This window comes from Populus nigra, chromosome 16 (assembly GCF_951802175.1).
Source record: "Populus nigra chromosome 16, ddPopNigr1.1, whole genome shotgun sequence".
Lineage (NCBI taxonomy): Eukaryota > Viridiplantae > Streptophyta > Magnoliopsida > Malpighiales > Salicaceae > Populus > Populus nigra.
In genome coordinates, this window is record NC_084867.1 from 13,195,438 (window position 1) to 13,214,387 (window position 18,950).

Sequence of the window (18,950 nt, forward strand, 5' to 3'; positions counted from 1 at the left end):
TTTATATTTCTAAATGGTATACCACAAAAGTAAGGTTGTGTTGGCCAAAGGAAAGACAGAAACAGCTCTTAAAGAAAAAGCAAATCACGTACTTCATAAGTGATAATAGGTAGATGAAGTCAAGATAAGGTTCTGTTGGCAAAAGAAAAAGGCAAAGCAAAGCAGAATAATCCAACAAACTTACAGCTCAGAGAGTGATTTGTGACTATTAGTCTGGCTGCCATTCTACGGCCATGGGTGAAACAATCAGGGAGAAAATAGACTACTCTGGCAATTTTCTTAGAATCTCTGACTATTATGTTTCCGGAACAGTTTGTAGGATATGAACCTAACCCCACAAATTGAGGTGACTGTCAAATAACATTCATTTGCTCAAAATAAATAAATAAATAAATAAAAGAAATAGGAGAGATGTCAATGTATTGGCCAATGACATGCTGCAGAACATCATATGATAATTATTCTGCAAAATTAATATGTTTCATATATATTCAGCTTTGCGTAAGGATCAGTGAGTAAAGATGCAATACTTTTCATCGATTTTCCTTTGGGTGTATATTCATTTCCATCTTGTATGGGAGATCTGTAACTGATAAATTGGTGTGGAGGTATATATTTTCAATACTAACTTGTCAGTGACTTGTTGAAGATTTTACTTGAGGTATTTCTGTTAGTATATCTGCTAAACAGTCTTCAAATATTACTGAAGGGAGGAGTGAATCATCACATCTTTCAATTCTGCCATGGAAAATGGCTTTGACAATGGAAGCCATTGAATTATGAAGCCATTATGTTAAATAATATTCGTCACCAATATATCTTAATAGATTTACTGGACATCTACCTCCAGAGTCGTGTCACAAGAAGTGATGAAGATAAATTCAAATATACCAAATGGTAAATTTAAGGTTTGTCCTAATTTCAAATTTGACACCTCTGCTTATTAGAACCACAAACTTTTGGTCCCTACCATATCTCAAACGAATCTAATCCTTTTTTTTCTTCAGAAAATGATGGCATAGAAATTGATGCAGCAAGTGACAATTATCAAATATCTTACCATTGCTATATATTTGCTAGGGTACCACTTGAGCTGTAAGCTCAGGCGTAGCATGGACTTGTAATGGCACAAGTCGAGGAGTGCTGATTCTACAGGCTGAGCAACCAAATTCACAACATCTTGCTCTCGCAAAGGGCATTAATTTATATGATTAGGTGTAGCGCGACGATGAACATAAGAACAAAGAATTATGACATTTACAGCATGCAAAACTTGTCTGATTGACGAGGAGCTGATAATTTATCAACACTCCTGACCCTGCCATTTTCACCGTTTTCTACTTGTACATTAAAGGCCCGGATCTTGAGACTGCAAACCGTGGTAGTGGACTACGACCTGTGCTCCCAGAAGTTGAGCCTTCGACAAGTTTAACTTTTCTGCTTGAACTATAATCCAAAGGCCCAGAGCGGCGAACATTTCGATGTTTATTATCCGTGCTGCGATGGCTTCCACTATCCATATCGTAAAAATGGTTCACTGCAGGAGATGTGTGAGACAGTGATACAGCAGGTGAATGGCGGGCTGAGACACCTAGTAGTGCCAGAGGCATGGATGGAGAATTTGAGTAGTACTGGCTATAAATTGAACGGAGAATTGCGTACGGAACATAGGCTTCGAGGGAGCTTCTTGGAAGATACGGTGAGATCTCACAGAGTTGGTCCAAGAAAATCAGCTTTGCTACAAGATTAGATCTGCACAGAAAGGGGAGATGAGATTGAGATGCATGAAATGATGAGAAAGGAAACAAAGGTCATAAAGATAATCAAATAGACTATTCAGATCAACATTCCTTTCTTAGTATTTGAGCTGAAAGAATTATTGATGGAGCCACCCTAGAGATTTAACTCGAGTTTTTAAGGAATGATGCTTGTGGTTTAAAATAATTACCATGAGATTTTATGCAAACAAAAACCGATGAAAATATGCAACTTGTGTGCATGTCTGTGTATTTATGTGAGGGGCATGACAGGCATTGCACGTTTACCTATTTGCTTCACTCCAAGAATCTAGCACAATACCAGTTGCAAATTTGACAAAAAGCTGCATTGCAGACTTTATACTTGCTTCAGCAGACAAACGGCTATGTATTTCAGGATCCAAAGCCTCATCAAGATGGCCATTAGAGAGAGAATGTTGTCTCTGCTGATGTTCGCGTTCCAATCTCACTAACTCACTACCAGCAATCACAGCACTCATGCACCTGCAAAGAATATTCAATTGTAAGGAAAAAAAATTAATAATGGATAATAGAAACCATTTCATTTACTAGTAGTACAAAAATGGCAAATGCATGACCCTACTAAATTAACTGTGAATAAAGTTGCCCGGCGGGTGAGACAGAGAGAAGGCAAGAAGAGTTAAATACTTCCTCGTAAGACCTCATAACAGAATATACCATGATTAGTAGCAAATGCAGTAGACCTCGGTTCAGTTCAGAATTTAAATATGATAGTTAAATGGGAGATGGCCAGTCAACTAATCAAAAATAATTTGGATAGAAATGCCAGTTATGGGCCACTGACTTCAGATCAGTAGCTCGTATGCAATACATGTTCGAAGAAGCATTGAACTTCTTGTGTTCAGGAGTATATCCAGACCCGTCAATTCAACAATATGGCGGGACAAGAAAACCCAACCTTGCCAGACAATGGATATTGTTGTTGAAGCCCCCTGTATCAACATTGAAGCCAGTAGTATTCCATATATTTGATGTCATGAAGGTGGCAAATAAATAAGGCAACAATGTCCAAGAACCATCATTTGCACCCCCAACATCCTCTAGAATTGATCTGATCCATTCTGAATCATGATCTCCAACTATATTAAGACTGTTTGCCACCCCTCTTATTCTTCTTATCTCCTTCTTTTCAGATATTTCTTCTGGTATATGCTTAACCACCCCAGACAGTAGTGAATATATCAAGGGTGCACCCTCATCAAGCACGACCCCAGCTGCTTCAGCAAGAAGCTGATCAAAAGCAAGCGCTTGCCCTCCCTCAATGCAAAATCCAATTACTGTGTCCAAGTCCACAATCTGCCTGGAACATGCCTCTCTTTCTGTTCTGTCACCAGAATGCATGCTGCCAGCAACTGCCTCTAACACTTCATGGTTTGACCGTAATGATGTGTCAATGCAATTCAAGAGTGCTGCTGTGTGCTCTTTCATCATTCTGTCTAGCCTGTCAACGCCATAGCCACCAAATACACGAACAAAGGCCTGCAATTCTCTGAGATCGGTGACCAACTCTGCAAAATATCCACCAACAGGCCTCGTGCTTTTAAAGCATTTGTGGATTGGTGTAAAAAGGATTCCAGCACCTGATACATCCTTGACAATGTTTTCTATGTACCAGTTGCAGACAACTTCAGTGGCCGACCCAGTAAGCTGCTCTGCTGGTTTTTCAAACAAGTGAAGAGAAGACACAGGTCCTGAGAAGGCCTCAATTAGTAGAACTTCTTGAATACCATGAGTAAGGTCCATGCTGATATGTTGCTCTGCTAGATAGACAATGTTCAAGTGCCTGTAAATCAAGGACTCTAGGACAGAAGGCCGTTGAAGATCATTGTCAGCTTTTAATACTGCAAGCAATCTCCTCCTGAAGTTGCCAAGTATGCCCTCTCTCATGTACTGCACAGAAGACTACAATGTCATACCAGAATCCCAACATTTTGATATTGTTTGAGTTGGCACACTGACCATGCTATTGCACAGCATATGGATTAAAAAGAAGTAAATCACACCCCTTCTTGTTCAGCGAAAAAAGCACTACATTTCTTGATAGTTTTATATGGCTTGATGCATCCCTTCCTAATTAAGTAAGATTTTTTTACACATAAAAATTAAATAAAAATGTAGAAAATAACAAAATAATTAAAATTAACTAAAATTACTGAAAAGACATATTTTTAGGATTTTCCTAATTTTGAAACATGTACAAAAATGGGGGTAAGAAATTGAGTTACAACAAGATCATTATTATTTATCAGGTTTATCTATATTGATTAACGATATCTTATTTGACTTTGGATTTTTTATAGTATAAATACTCTTTCATAGAAATTTTTTGAGGTTAGACTATTTTAATAAAGAAATTGGCATTCTTGCTATATTTAAAAAGAGATTATAGGGGATGTTTAAGAGGTGATAGTAGTTGCTTTTCAAAGTACTTTTCACTTGGAATGTATCAAAATAATATTTTTTTCTTTTTTAAAAAATTATTTTTGACATTTGCATATCAAAACGATCCAGAAACATGAAAAAAAATAAATTTTAAGCAAAAATAAATTTCAAATTTTGCCCAACCTCCGTTTGGAACGCAATACCAAATGGGGGCAAATAGCAAACTCATAGAACTTTAGTCAACTATAAAACACCTATATCAGAGTCTGCGATCATATACCCATCCAAAGAAGTTAAACACAAACTCAGCAGCCTCACCTCCCTCAGAACAAAGACATGGTTTAGAACACATATAGGCTCCATATCATTCAGAACTGAAAACAAGTTGGTCAACCTTTGCATCGCAGCTTCCAACCTGCCATCAACACAAACTCAAGAATCAAGACAGGTTGTATCATTGCAGATTATCCATGAAAAGCAGCACATGTTAAATTCCATACATTTTTATAGCACTATTATTTTCAGGGTAGCTCTCATGGCCAGGCAAAGGAAAGCCAACTGCTCCCTTGGTAGATTTTGATGTAGGAATTGAAACTCTGGATGTGTCATTCAAATAAAAAGCAGCCTGCTCTGGAAGAAGCTGAAATTTCCAAAACATTAGCTTTCTAATATTGCTACTCAAGCATTTCCTTATCTGCTACAGTATATCACAGTTCAAAGTAAAAACCTGAGCCTCTAAGGCACCAAATCCTCCTTCAGAATCAAGAATATTGATTAATCCCTCCAATCCTCCAATGATAGATTCAATAAGAGACTCAACATATAGGACTGCATCTCGCCCAATTTTCGTTACCTATTTACAGAAAAGTACAAAGTAAATTTCATGACATTTCCATTACATGATATGCACGATGGAAGGCACAGTTGGGGGTGGGGGGTTAAGCAGTTGTTGGAGTCATCCTCTTTGCAAACTGTTCAACCATGCCCTTAACGAGTATGGATCAACGCAATGTGCAGCAGATTAAATAAAATAAAATCCAAGTCTTCCCATTTCAATTTCTCTTAGCAAAAAATCATCAATTATAGCCCCTCTCCCCAACTGAAATAGCAAGTTGATGGATCACCTCTTCTGGAACAATTGGAGAAGCGCACTCTGGAAATCTACTAGCAACACCAAGCCATGCACAGCAATGCTGAGGACGTCCTTCTGGTCCGAACATGGTGTTCCGAAAGACCTACCATGGAAAAAGATGCATGGTTAGTTATAACAAGGAGCCCGTAAGGAAAAGAGTAACCCCAAGCAAAATAATTGTGGAAACGAAAAGCAGCAGAGCTGCTGCCTAGAAAGTCCAACAATACCCAATTGAGTATTTTGGGGAGCCCAGCCTTCATGACTCGAAATTATAAACTAAATAAGCCAGGAACTCACTACTGTAAGGTGCTGATGGTAAAAATACAGCTTTTTTAGAGTTCCATGCTTTGATAATTGCGACTCTAATTCATCAACGCATCTGCAATTGAAAGAGATTCCTGTCTGTAGATTTCAACAACATTCAATTTGAACAAAATAATTTGGATTTTCCATGTGAACAAGGTAACCTCCTGAATACAGTACAGCAGATAATGAAATTGAGATGCTGTTTGGAGAAAAGAGGGAACCTATGCCCATAGGCTTCATTTTTTACTCAGATCATGAAACAGTCATCTAACATTAACTATTGTTCTAGCACATGGTTCAAAGTCTCAAAGGAAAACCAGACAACATTAATAAGTGGTATAACGTGCCTAACTCCCATACCATGGTAGAGCATTTGCCATTTAGCTCAAAGTTTAAGCTACTCGGTACAAGGCCACTTCAAATGTTGTGGTATGAATTTCTAGTGAGACTAATTGTTGTTTAAGTTTTTTGAAACATTGCTCAAGGGCACAGCAGTAATTGTCCATATTACATTAAATTTTTTCCAAGTAATTTCAATAAAATAAATAAGCTTTTCATCTTGACTTTCTGGGCAGTGGTTTGATTCTGAGTGAGATCAATTCCCAACAAATAATTCAGTCAGTTTTTAACTTTTATACAGAAATAATGTTGATAATTATAGTTTTATATGGTGTTACATAATTATATCACTCAAATCATAGTGTCAATCTCAAACTAGAGGGGTTAGACTATGTGGATCGGCTTCGTGAAGTCAGTCCAGTAATGGGCTAACTTTTCAGCAACCTAGCAGTAGCACTAGTTATAAGGCGAACAAGAGTCGGGGAATACCTGGACCAATTGTATGCAGCATTTCCTTCTGACAGTAAGCCTTCCTTTCCAGTAGAGACAGTAGCTTTCTCCAAGTGTCTTATGTTTATAGATGACCTAGCCGATGTGACAATCATCAATATTGACAACCAATCCTTGCGAAACTCCTGCTTAGAAAAGACATACCATGATATTGTTATTGGTGCTCTTATGAAGAAGCCAATTCTGGAAAACAATGGTAGAAAAAATGGCAACAACAAAAAAAATTGTTAAAGGAATTAACATAACCCATGATAAGAAGGAAACATACTTCAAAGCCAAGCATAAATGCAAGAGTAATGATTTGTAAAATGAATATGTAACGAATAGAAACATAAAATAAACAACCATAAAGTTTACTAAATCACCACTACTGCCATTGTGTCCATTCTTTATATATTTGTTAAAAGCTTTTCCTTAAACATAGCATTACTCTGAATGCTATGTTTCTTTCACCATGGTTTCTTTCAAGTCAAAGTTAAGAGGACCAACAGAGATTATCATTTTGTTGGTTTCCTTCAAACAATACCTTCTTTCAACTATCCCAATCATATATGTCTTTTAAATACAAATGAGAAATCCTTGTGTGATGGAGGTGTCTAATTCTTGACATTATAGCGATAAGCACTTGAAAAATCACAAGAGCATAAAATCTTATCATACCCAGTGATACTTCAAAGCAGTGTCAATTCAATTTCAGAAAACTTCACCATAACAAATTGAACTTGATTTACACAGATTTCTTACAGATAAATCACACATGATGGCGGAAATATTTTCACCCTGCAGTTTTGGTATGCTTTCCAAATGATGAACAATCTGTTGGAAAAGCCCTTTTAAACTAGCATCAAGATCAAGAGCCACCATTCCTGGAGTTCCCAGCAAAAACCGGATTCTACCAGCACATGAAGACAGGTATGATAATGCATAGCCTCGGATAGCTGCATTAAATATGAGAGTGTTTAAAGACTTGTTTGTCCATACTTGAGACCTGTGGAGTAAGATAACTGCATGCCATATAACTAGTTGCTCCACACTGAGGTATACAGGCATTTCAGGTAATATGAATGATCACAATGCCTCATGGTTGAATAAGAACCTGTTTTCATAAAATTGACCCTTGCCTAGCACTACAATAACTGTTCAGCATTTCATGGTTTCTCACATTGGAACTACAAACTGAGTGACTTCTCTGCTAATTTATATAATAGCCACCAAAAAACAATCTGTATAATAAATGCAGATGGATTAACGACAATAAGAAAACATAAGACAACAACACCAGGCTCTAAAGTCATGATAGAACCTCTGAAAACCTAACCTTTCAGTTTTAAAAGGTTAAAAGGTCCATCTGCTATTTTAAATAATTATCAAACTTCACACTCATTCAATTTTAAACATTTTTTTCGCATACTAGCTTTGTAAGACATTTTTACCATCTTAGTCACAACAAAGTAGCTTGTAAGATCATTTAGATCACTCTGGGGTTGGGGTGGTTTGCTTCTTTACTCCACTAATGAGAAAGAACTAAAACATTAACCAGTTTTAAGTGCAATATCAACATAAATTGTATGATTTGTGAGGGGAAAAAATTTACATCAAACCCTAACCTGCAATATACTTGCGCACAAGACAGCATAGATGATCCATTCCATCTAGTAAAAATCCAATAGTTGGATCATTTGGATCCTGCCACCAAAAATAACACCAAATTAAGTTAAAAACCATTCACCTTTTTACAGAATTATAAAGACAACATCTGATTTAAGCAAAGAACTTGACGTACTATGTCAACAGGTATTGCTCGAGCAGCTTTAGATTTTGATGATGCAATTCCTACATGTTGGAAATACCAGATAACCTCAGACTGTGCCAATGCCAGGGCAGAGAATACCATCTGTAAGAAACACCATAACATTAGAGAATGATTGTTCCGGGAATAATTTGCAGGTAAATAAGCATACTTGGCACAATGGCAAGTAAAACAGATTCAAAGAGAAGTCAAATTGCTCCCCCACCCCCATCCCTACCCCACTTCATTGATTTCTTTTCCCATCAGCCCAGAAATCAAATTTCAATTAACATCAATTAGCTATTTAAAATACTGCATACATATTGAGACTGAAAGGATTCCTAACATAGCCAGAGTTGGTCAACCATATGCTTAAATTTAGAGCTTTGAAAAGAAGCAGAATGATGGATGACAAAAGGAGAGGTACCATCACTTCAAATTTACCTGAATGTTTGGAGCCAATAAACTTGGCTGATCAGTAAAAAACAGAACCATTCTTCCTATTTCTTGTTTTAATAATACTCTCCTCTCATGGTGAATGGCATCACAAGATAGAAGAGATTGCTCGTGCACTTCGCTGCAACATTCACAACATATCCAAATCACATTAGATGCTGAAACATTGGGTATACTGATTTTTCTTTTTGTTTTTATTAGAATAATAGAACCACAAGAAATTAAAGCTAACTATCAAATATTAGTGGAATATTGGAAGAAATTTTAACATTGACATAAGCAAACAAGAGACCGTGCACTTTTTGTCATTGTCCATGCACCAAGCAAAATCCCAGCATCTGAACATGTGGTATCATTAACATAAATGACAAGATTTCCAAATACAAAGTTGATCATTTTTCACCACATTGTCAGGATTCTTCAACATTTCTATTTTGCTAGAATCACAGCTCAATCATTTTTATAACCAGGCCAATAATGGCTGTTACACGCCACTTGCTTTCTGATGATAGAACTGTGGCTGAAACATTTTCCCTCCTTTCTGTATATCTACAAACTTTGGTAGCTACTTCAGAATGTGACAAGTTGACATCCCTAGATTAATCCTTGACAATTTCACCAGTAAAGTACATAAAATATTGAGCATATTGATTATTTTTAAGGTTAATGTTTATAAGTCTAAAGAAAAAAACCAGAGGGCAGTGATGGTTTCATTCCTTCCATCAATACCAAGAATCAAAACTAAGTTTTACCTTATCATTTTCTCAACGTGCTTTGCCACACTGTACTCGAGATCTGCTTCTTTTTGCTTAGTACGCCCAGACTTGGCCATCTTCTTCGATTCTAATATCCGAGGCAAAACATATAGCTGATAATCCTCATGCAAAAGTGCATACTGCATGTTCAAGATTTCAACAAAAAATCAGCCATTGTAAACAGAGAGCATGGTCTGGACAATTGTCAGTGCTACTAACCTCATCCCGGAATACAGTAAGTATCAAATTTTCCTTCAGTACGACCTGAGAACCATTTTGAAAATTTTAAAAAACAGGAAATCATAGTGAAAAAGAAGTATCAGCGAACAAATGTATGAAGCATCCAGATAATTCTTGCTGAACCCTCACAGTAGTTAAAGAGAGAGAATTTTTGTTTTTGAATGTGCCAGAGAAAAGATACCAGAAATAGAGAGAAAAGCATTTGGTCCAAAAAAAACACTGCTCGTGTTATCAGCCAAGTAAATAAATATTACCAGAAATCTGATAAGGAAATGATAAAGGTGCAGTGAAATCAGCAAACTGAATCAAAGAGAATTTAAAAGAATACAACTTTCCACCAGTTGCTCCAAACCCCATAAGGTAAGCTTTGCCACATAAACCAAGCCAGAAAGGCACTCTATATTAATATTTACCAACTATGTAATGAATTCAGTATTGACTCTTTTCTCCAACAATCCTCAATAGATGAGAGCTAGATTTCACAAGTTTTGAAAGCGCAAGGATTCGGTTAATCCATAATTGACTTTCATATGCTTTGATACAAAGTCATCAGAAACTGTTTGATGTCACTATCCACACAAAAAGTGGAATTTTAAGAGAAAGATTGATCTCATTCACGAGATGGTAATATTGATACACTTATGAGTTATAATATGTGGTCACCTGCACTTGAGAAATATGGGCTTGGAAGAAGTTGGGCTGGTTTCATACATGCTAGTCAGAAACCAAAAATGCTAATAATGACATTTAATTCAGCCTGGCTTTTCATGACAGTAAAATCCAACATTAGTATGTTCTTCGGAACTGTAGAATTTCATGAGCAACATTTTGTAAGATGTAGTTTAACTTATTTAATTGAAAGTGTCATTCACACGGTATGTATTCAATTGAGTATCTAATTTCAACAACAAGCTTCTTCCTTGCAGCGCGTATCTGATTTTTAATGAAAACCCTATTGAATAACATGAATGAATGATGTGAGGCATACCAGAGCGATATCAATGCTAGTGACACGAAGCAGCTCATCTGGACAAACAAGATATCCAAGTAGAACCCATTCCCTGTAAGAAGTAACATTTGCTAGATCTTGGGCTCTCTGAAATGTGAAAATGACGCAACAACGAAGTTTAGCAGTAACTATGTCTTTCAGAACTTAAAAGTCAATTTAACCCAAATATCAAGATCTTTCAAAACAGCATGTACCACAGGGTGAGCCGAATTCGTCAGTATATCTGGATACCGAGGGTGATATGGACTTAGGAATCCCTCATTTCTAAGCTTCCTTGTATCTGTAGATAGGAAAATGACAGGGCCCACAGCCTCTAAAACCTGGAGATAAATATTGAAACTTAAGTTCGACATTATTTAAGCAATCCAACTAAAAAAAAACATAAGTATGATTTTGGAATTTGTTAAAATTCAAACTCCTTTGTGATATATGTAAAAAGGACTACTTGCTGTAGCTTCATTTAATGATCATTTTACAACAGCATAACCGTTATAAACACACTTCCAAGCGAGCACCACACTAACCAAATTCTGTGGAAAAGAAAAAACTCTTCTCATTTTTCATAAGATATCATCCAACAAACTTCCTTTCCTTCGGATGAGAGCTTGGCAAATATGACCATTAAAGATGTCTTAAATTCTATTATTCAATTTCCTCTTCTTCTTTTTTTATTCAAAGACAGAATTTGTGGAAGTATTATTGATAGGAGAAGAAAAGAACACGGAGGAGAAGATCCCCTCGCCATACTAATACTAGAAAGCTACACAATACATTTTTTAAGTTTACGGTCCAACCCCTTGCTATTACAGAAGAATCATCACACTATGAAGATTTAGAGAGAAAAATGAGCGATGAAGGCTAGATACCAATGTCTTATAACATAAAATTACAAAATAAAAAGGACACATGCACACACAGAGAAATAGAAATATGATCAGCATTATCACTATCACTTTTTTGGATAGAGAAGGAACGTAGATGACCTCTCCAATACGTGGACTGACAAATTTTAGATCTTCTTGTAACCCTTTCAATGGTGGATCATAAGAATCTATAAATTGAACCAACCTGCAATTCAAAAGGAGAGATATCTCAAACAAGAAAGTCTATAAGATTAAAAAAAAAGCGCCTCTAACATAAACTGAAGTATCATGCTAAACTGAGCATTACTGCTCAAGAATTATGTTGCATAAGCCTGTCAAACTAGATATTTAGGCAGTAATATGTAGAGCAGAACTACCCTTTCTGGTTAATGGAGAGCACCAAGCTTAAAGAATTTCTAAAATATGTGAAATATATATATATATACATATATATATATAGCCCTCCCAGGGGTGTAAAATTCTAGTTCCACCTCTTAGTGTATTGATCATTACTGGACAATCAAGCATGTGAATTTTAACATGTAAAGGCAGAGCACTATAAATAAGAGAGGGTAAACTATTTGACATTACTTTAATGTGCTCATGGTGGCTCTGCAAACAAAGTCTAAAACAAAGAGTGAGTAATGCAATTACAGCAAGTCTACTCTAAAAGAAGTAAGTAGGGCGCAAAACTCTAATAAAACTCAAAATCAATTTTGAACCACTTTGACCAATCATATTGTAGCCTTGTTAGTATTGCAACTGACTTAGTAGGTTTATTGAACTCATCATTTTTAATATCATAGGTAGCTTTTGAATTCAAGATTCAAAGTAAATATTGCTAGTCATGAGTTTCTTTCTTTTATTAGAATATCTAGGTTCCTCTTATTGACCTCCAACATCTTAAGCAAATCCAAGAGTGATTATACTGGCTAAACTTATAAATTATATTCCTTATTACTTGCAGAATCCCTGCTCAATCAAACTAGACATTTTGAGTTCAACACGGATAACCTTCACAATTATTGATATAGAAACTCTAAATCCACTAGAAGCAAACAGAACATATTACAAAACGTTAGTATCTAAATTTGGATGTCATAAAGTTTCTTCAGCAGATAGAAAATCGCAAATATGCATGATCAATGTACTTTCAACTTTCAAGAAACTGGAGAAGTTAAAACTCATTCACTGATCAAGATTATCAAATTTCCTTTGTAGTTCTAGCATAAACAGAGAAGATATCCCCATTTCCATTCCCATCCAAGCATAGCATGCTCATACAAAAGTCAAGTTTTATTATGTGAGATCCTAATCTACAAATTGCATGCTGAGAAACAGAAAAAAAAGGTCTCATCCCTTATGGTCATTATCTTCTATCACTAACTGCCTAAATTGTGTTGCTACCCAAGGATACTGAGAATATAAAAGAGAAGCATCAGCCCCCGTTTTCATTATAATTGGCCCAATAGCAGGACAGGCAAAGATAATTGCACTAGTCAATGTATTCTATACCGATGATAGAAATCACAGTCACTATCATTTCTTGACATGGCATGCAGAAGGTTATACATTTGCAGCATCATTTTCCTCGGTATCTGTACAAGGCATTAAAGTTCAATGTTGTCAGCCAGATAAGAAGAATGCATAAATGCACATAAGTTCTTAAATAAAAGGAATGTACAAAAGAGAAGGAAGATATAGAAGAGCACGAAATACAAAGTCCACCCACCTTCTCAGAAAAAAGATTAACACGGACAAAGGAACAAAAGAGATCCATAAATGCATGCAGAATAAGCGAGTTCTGATGGGGCTGCAAAATACTGCACCAAGTTATCAGAGATTCCATAAACAAATCAAGCCACTATGTTTCTTATTTTCTAAATGAAGAGGAAAAGAAAACGAAAAGGATCAGTTCAACATCTTCAAATCAAGCAGTGCATGATACATATTGATAGACCAAAGTTCTATGAATCTTTCAGCTATTGAGGTTGATAGATTGCACTTCATATCAAACTAAAAACACAAGATAAACGAGAAGATTTTGATATTCACCAACAAGGTAATAACAGTACTACTTAGATCCAATATGAGTCGCAGAGCTTGTTCTCGGAATGCCATCAGGTCAAGAAGTAGCTGGCCACACAAAAGCAAGCCATTAGGTAGCCATAAATCTTGATTTACAATCTCTAATGATAAGAAAGTACGCAATTTCATGTAACTTGTTATACATACTTTCTTTAATCAAAAACTTGGGTTACAAACCTAATAACTACTGAAAGTCATTCATAACAAGTACCATTGAAACTAGCAACAGTATAGAAAGAATAATAAAAGATGATGCAAACAAGCCCCACACATCCTATAATATGGTTACTAAGAGAAATAGCAGTACCGATCATTTAAAATCTAAGATAAACTAAAGAAGTGTGTAACTTTCATCTCCCTTTTGGGTGGGAAGTGATAGGATATTTGAGTTTCATGTCCTATTACATTCATTCTAGTTTTATGACTGGTGTTCTCTCATTTTCTGTCTTTATGTTACCGCAGAAGTACTGAAGTGGGCAAACATTTTGCCAGGCAACCACAGAAAAAACAAATCCCCCTTTTGTCGTTGATTGTCAATCACACCCATACCCTGCCTATCCCATGCCACTGCATGTAATTGGAAGACTTTCGATCCTCATTTTGTTCCAGTCACCATACTCTCTTCCATCATGCTATCATCTGCTTATACTTAGGATAATGATTAGTTATAGAACATACATCTATCAAGCCTTTGGATAGATGATGCTGTTTATGCGAATCCACATGCAATTTAACCTTTTAACTTGCCAAAGTCACCAGTGACCAATCCAATGATCAGTAGTGAAATTATACTTGCAAAGAGATTTGTAGCACCTTAAGTGTACTAGATGACCACCATTTGTCTACCACAAACATCTTTATTGATGGCTACTTTCTTAATTGTCTGCTTCTCAAGGAGTGTTTAGAAACTAGAAGCGTGGATGAGTTCTGGTATAATAGAAATAGGTGAACTTAAGCTGCTTATTAATTTTTAAGTGACAAAAGGTAGATAGTTCCAAGTTAATTTTTTCGTAAACCTTCTCTGGAAAAAAGTACTATCTTCTCTTTCTTGAGAAGTAAAGAGGATTAAAATAAACTGATGAACACTAGACTAAGTTAACAAGTTCAATTTTTTCATAATGTTTATATTTAGGCCATGGTAATTAGAAATTAAAACAAAACAAAGCTGTAGCTGAGCAATTACGAGCATGCTAAAGCTGCCTCCCTTATCAGCCTTTTAGGATATTAAGGCTTGAGCAAGCATGCAGAGATGGAAAATTATATTTTCAGTTTTAAGCCTGACCACTGTTTCGGCGAGCATTTGCACAAGTAATTTGAAATATAAATTATATATCAATAATTCAATTTCCATTATCATTTCTTCCTCCCCTTCCTAAAGACTATTTTCCTGATTTAGAACCAAAATATATATATATATCAAGTTAGCTTCATCATTACTTCATAATGGTTAGAATGCGATGTTAGATGACTTGAATAGTAAATAATCCCATCAGTATCATTACATTTTTTTCCTTGAATGGTCAGTTATATAGTAAACTAAGAAAAATATTGAGGGTAAAACAGTCTTTAAAACGCATCAACTGTGTCTCATTGTCCACAAATGAAAACAAAAGGGCATCAAATTTCCTACGAGAGGCATGATATGATCATGGAGATAGTTCTAAATGATGCAGGATCTTTCTAACTACAGCAACTAAATACTAAGGTTTACAAGTTATAGCAGATTTGATGGATTGATGTGAGGGTTGAGAGGTTTTTAAGATAAGTTGACCAGACTAGATAAAAGGATGAAGGATATGTGGGTTATAAACTGAATTAAACTAAATACAAAAGCTACTAGTCACACTAGTAGGGTTTCTAAGAATCACACCTAGAAGATAGAAAACCATCACACCTAGAGATCTTAGGAGTCACACCTATGATAGATTGCATCACACAATCTCAAACACACATACGCGCGCGCGCACATAGAGGGAGAGCGAGTAAGGAGGTGCACTAAGGATTTGTACTATGGAGGAGCACCATAGCTGGTGCTAGTTGGCAAGTCACTTCCTTGATGCTGAAAAGTTAAATGATCAACTTTCAAAAAATACGAAATTACCCTGACAAAGGCAAATTACAGAACTGACCCTGGCGTTGGCCACTGGAATTCTACAAAAATTACATAAAGATACATTAATTCCAATTGTTTTGTTTCTGTATCACTGAAGTTTTACCTCAATAGAACAGCAATTCATTATGAAAGCAAGTATCATTATTCTAAAGCATATCAAGGATTCTTGGGCCTAACACAGAATTTAGCTGAATGAGCACCATCAAATTATTTCCATATAATAGCAACTCAGCAAGGTTCTCACTTTTAGGTGACAAGCATGATAAATCTGCAACAGCAGAGCCATGCCAGCTGATATATCTCACATCACTTGGTTGCCCAGTCTGTAGAGACTTTATGAACTCAAGCTCAGTCAGGATGCTAGGACAAGATTCAAGAAGTCAGGCTACAGTAATATTTAGGCTCCAGCCAAACTTCAAACTGGGCTTAACTTCCTGGTAATTTGTACCGAGGCAGGCCTGAGCAAGTAATTGCCAGAAACCATATTTCTTAATTACCTTGAGTTTGAATCTTATAAGACTTCATATATGATACTACAACCTGATGAATTTATGAACCAGATTGTAAATATGGTTGTCAACACCTATTGAAATCGACTTTCAGACATCAAAACATAAACATGTTGCCTCTGACATGTTCATCCTTAACCAATCAAGATTAAAAAAAAAGCACTTGAATACTCAGCCATTGAGACAAACACAAATCTTTATAGAGTTGAATGCTTTCATACATTAACCAACACATATTTAATTATGACAGAGGCTTAATCAGCCACAAAGGCGTAGTCCTAAATCTCCAACAGTATTCACTAAAAGTAATGATCATCAGGGATCTTGAGCATTGGACATGCACATTATAGAAAAGGGTGTGGTAGAAAACAAACTCCGTACCTGGAACCAAGGCTCCAAACTCTGCAAATGAACTTCAGTGCCATCATTCAAAGCATCCAAAGCAACCTTATCAACCTGAACCACTTTTCCGTATGTTAAATAACTCATCTATCAGCCAACAAGACAAAACAAGATTTCTTCTAACAGAATACTGAAAATTCTTACTCGTTCAAGCTGCAATTTACTGAAATGCTCAGGAAAGTTTTTCGAGAGCAATAAGCAAATCCTCGGATAATTTGGGAGCACACCCGCTTTCCAAAATGCTTCTGAAAACACTTGACCAACTGGATCCGGACAATCCAATATTTGATTCAATCTATACATTTTCGCCATAAGACCTTCAGCTACTTCAGTAAGTTGAACTACCCACCCCAAATTCAAACCCTTATGATACCCACCACATGAACTCTGAACCTGTCCATCTGAACCACTCTTTTTCCTAGACACCCTCGATGTCATTGGCGAACTCATATCAGGACCCAAATACTCAGTCCAACTCGACGGACCCTCCCATTCCCTCGATCTTACACCAGCAGGCGATAGAGATGGATCGTAGGTCGAATAATGTTGCCACGAGTTTGCCATTAATTAATTATATCAACTTCAACTCCACCTCTGCAAGTTAGGATTAAAACCCATTACCTTACCATCTAAACGAGTACTGGATTCTGAATTATTTTTCCTAACAATTTTTAGCTTTCAAATTACGCAATCACCCTTTTTTACAAAATTTTGTATATTAATGCATTCATCATTTAATTCCCAGTTCAAAAAATAAAATCTTTAGAGGTATTCTTCACTCTTTTTTTAAACAGAAAGCAAGTAGAGGGCAAATAAATATAAAAATTGTAACTCCTATATCACTAGAAACCAAACCTGAGCTGACCTATCAAAAATTAGTGACAACAGCAAATATCTTAACAAAAAAAAAGGTGAGTTTGGTATCTAAGAAATCCTAATGACATTCAAGAAACACAAATTAATGCATTTTCTCTTACTGCAAATAATCGAAGCCACCAAATAGAGCACACAAAGAATGCAGCCATTTAAACTAGAAATCAAGCACAAATCAGTAACTCTCAAAATGCAAACCACAGTTAACATCTTTAGCAAAGCCGAAAGAGAGAGAGAGAGCGTACAGAAATGGAGCTGTAGAGGTTGAAAATTTGGCAGTGGAATTTGTTAGTGAGCAATGGCGTAAGCTTCAGATCTGAGTCTTTTGAAGAGGAAGAGGAGTTCTAGAGAGAGAGAAAGAGAGTGAGTGAGTGCGGTTAGTTAGTTGTTTTTCCTTTTTCCAGTAGCCGGAGGATAACTGTATTGTTTTTGTTTTTTAATGGAGAACGAAAGTGGAAAGCAGATTTTTTTATAAAAAAAAAAAAAGAAAGTAAATTACATTCTTTATATCAATCACACGTTAACTAAATTAAATCTATTTTTATATATATAATTTTTGGTAACTATATTGAGAGAAAAGATAGAGATAATAAGGATAAAGAATATTTTTTTATTTAAAAAAATATATAAATACATATGTTAAAATTATTCCAAAATTATATTTATTTTATGTTTTTTTTTTAAAATAGAAATAACATGTCTACATTATATGTTATAAGTATAAAAAAATCACTTCAAAATTATTCAACTTTACCTAAATTCTTTTTTGTTATTATTGTTTTTTATCTTTTATGTTTCAATACGGTAATCAAATATTATATATTTGTTTTTTCTGTCATAACCAAATATAATTTTAAATCTATAATTTTCACATTTACTACTACATTTACAAAATTAAAAAATAATAATAATAAATTAAAATTAAAAAAAAAACAAACAAACTTCCTCAACTATAGAAAAACTTCTTCTTCTTCTTCTTCTTATTATTATTATTATTATTATTATTATTATTATTATTATTATCATTACTACTACTACTACTACTATTATTATTACAACTATTACTACTATTACATGTATATAAATAATGATTTAATTATTACTTCAGAATAAAAATAAAAGAGAGAAAAGGGGGGTGCTCGTATATAATAAAAATACAGTATAAATGTGAAGAGTTGATTATGAGGGGAGCGGAGAGAAAATGACTTTTATTCACTTGTGATATGGTATGGGTAATGGTATCACATTTATGGTGCAGTTATTGTACTGTGCCAGCTTGATTCTTAATTAATGTTGTATGATAATGTTATGAAAGTTTTTTTTAAATATATTTTTAATTAAAAAAATATTTTTATATTTTTATATTTTTTAAAAAAAATTAACTC

General features: G+C 35.3%; 1 protein-coding gene across 1 annotated transcript; it reads right to left on the minus strand.

Annotated features, from left to right (window-relative positions):
- Positions 1-1,044: 1,044 nt before the first annotated feature.
- Positions 1,045-17,975, minus strand: LOC133676248 (protein NAP1-like). Its single transcript, XM_062097893.1, has 24 exons — positions 17,811-17,975; positions 16,837-17,286; positions 16,672-16,746; positions 13,636-13,716; positions 13,313-13,393; positions 13,096-13,178; positions 11,701-11,785; positions 10,912-11,037; positions 10,697-10,804; positions 9,688-9,732; positions 9,466-9,608; positions 8,702-8,834; positions 8,252-8,362; positions 8,076-8,154; positions 7,213-7,406; positions 6,448-6,593; positions 5,611-5,692; positions 5,306-5,416; positions 4,909-5,034; positions 4,682-4,821; positions 4,500-4,596; positions 2,698-3,689; positions 2,046-2,261; positions 1,045-1,752 (listed from the first exon to the last, which is right to left on the minus strand). The coding sequence occupies exons 2-24, from the start codon at positions 17,254-17,256 to the stop codon at positions 1,338-1,340; spliced, it is 4,089 nt and encodes a 1,362-aa protein (XP_061953877.1). The 5' UTR covers positions 17,257-17,286; positions 17,811-17,975; the 3' UTR covers positions 1,045-1,337.
- Between the last annotated feature and the right edge of the window lie 975 nt (positions 17,976-18,950).

Excerpts from the sequence above, each read along its gene's own strand:
- LOC133676248 (XM_062097893.1), bottom strand. The coding sequence starts at position 17,256 with ATGGCAAACTCGTGGCAACATTATTCGACCTACGATCCATCTCTATCG. Across the intron at positions 5,417-5,610 it reads ACCATCAGCACCTTACAGTA|GTCTTTCGGAACACCATGTT; the intron begins GTGAGTTCCTGG and ends TTTCCATGGTAG. Across the intron at positions 4,822-4,908 it reads TTGGTGCCTTAGAGGCTCAG|CTTCTTCCAGAGCAGGCTGC; the intron begins GTTTTTACTTTG and ends TGGAAATTTCAG.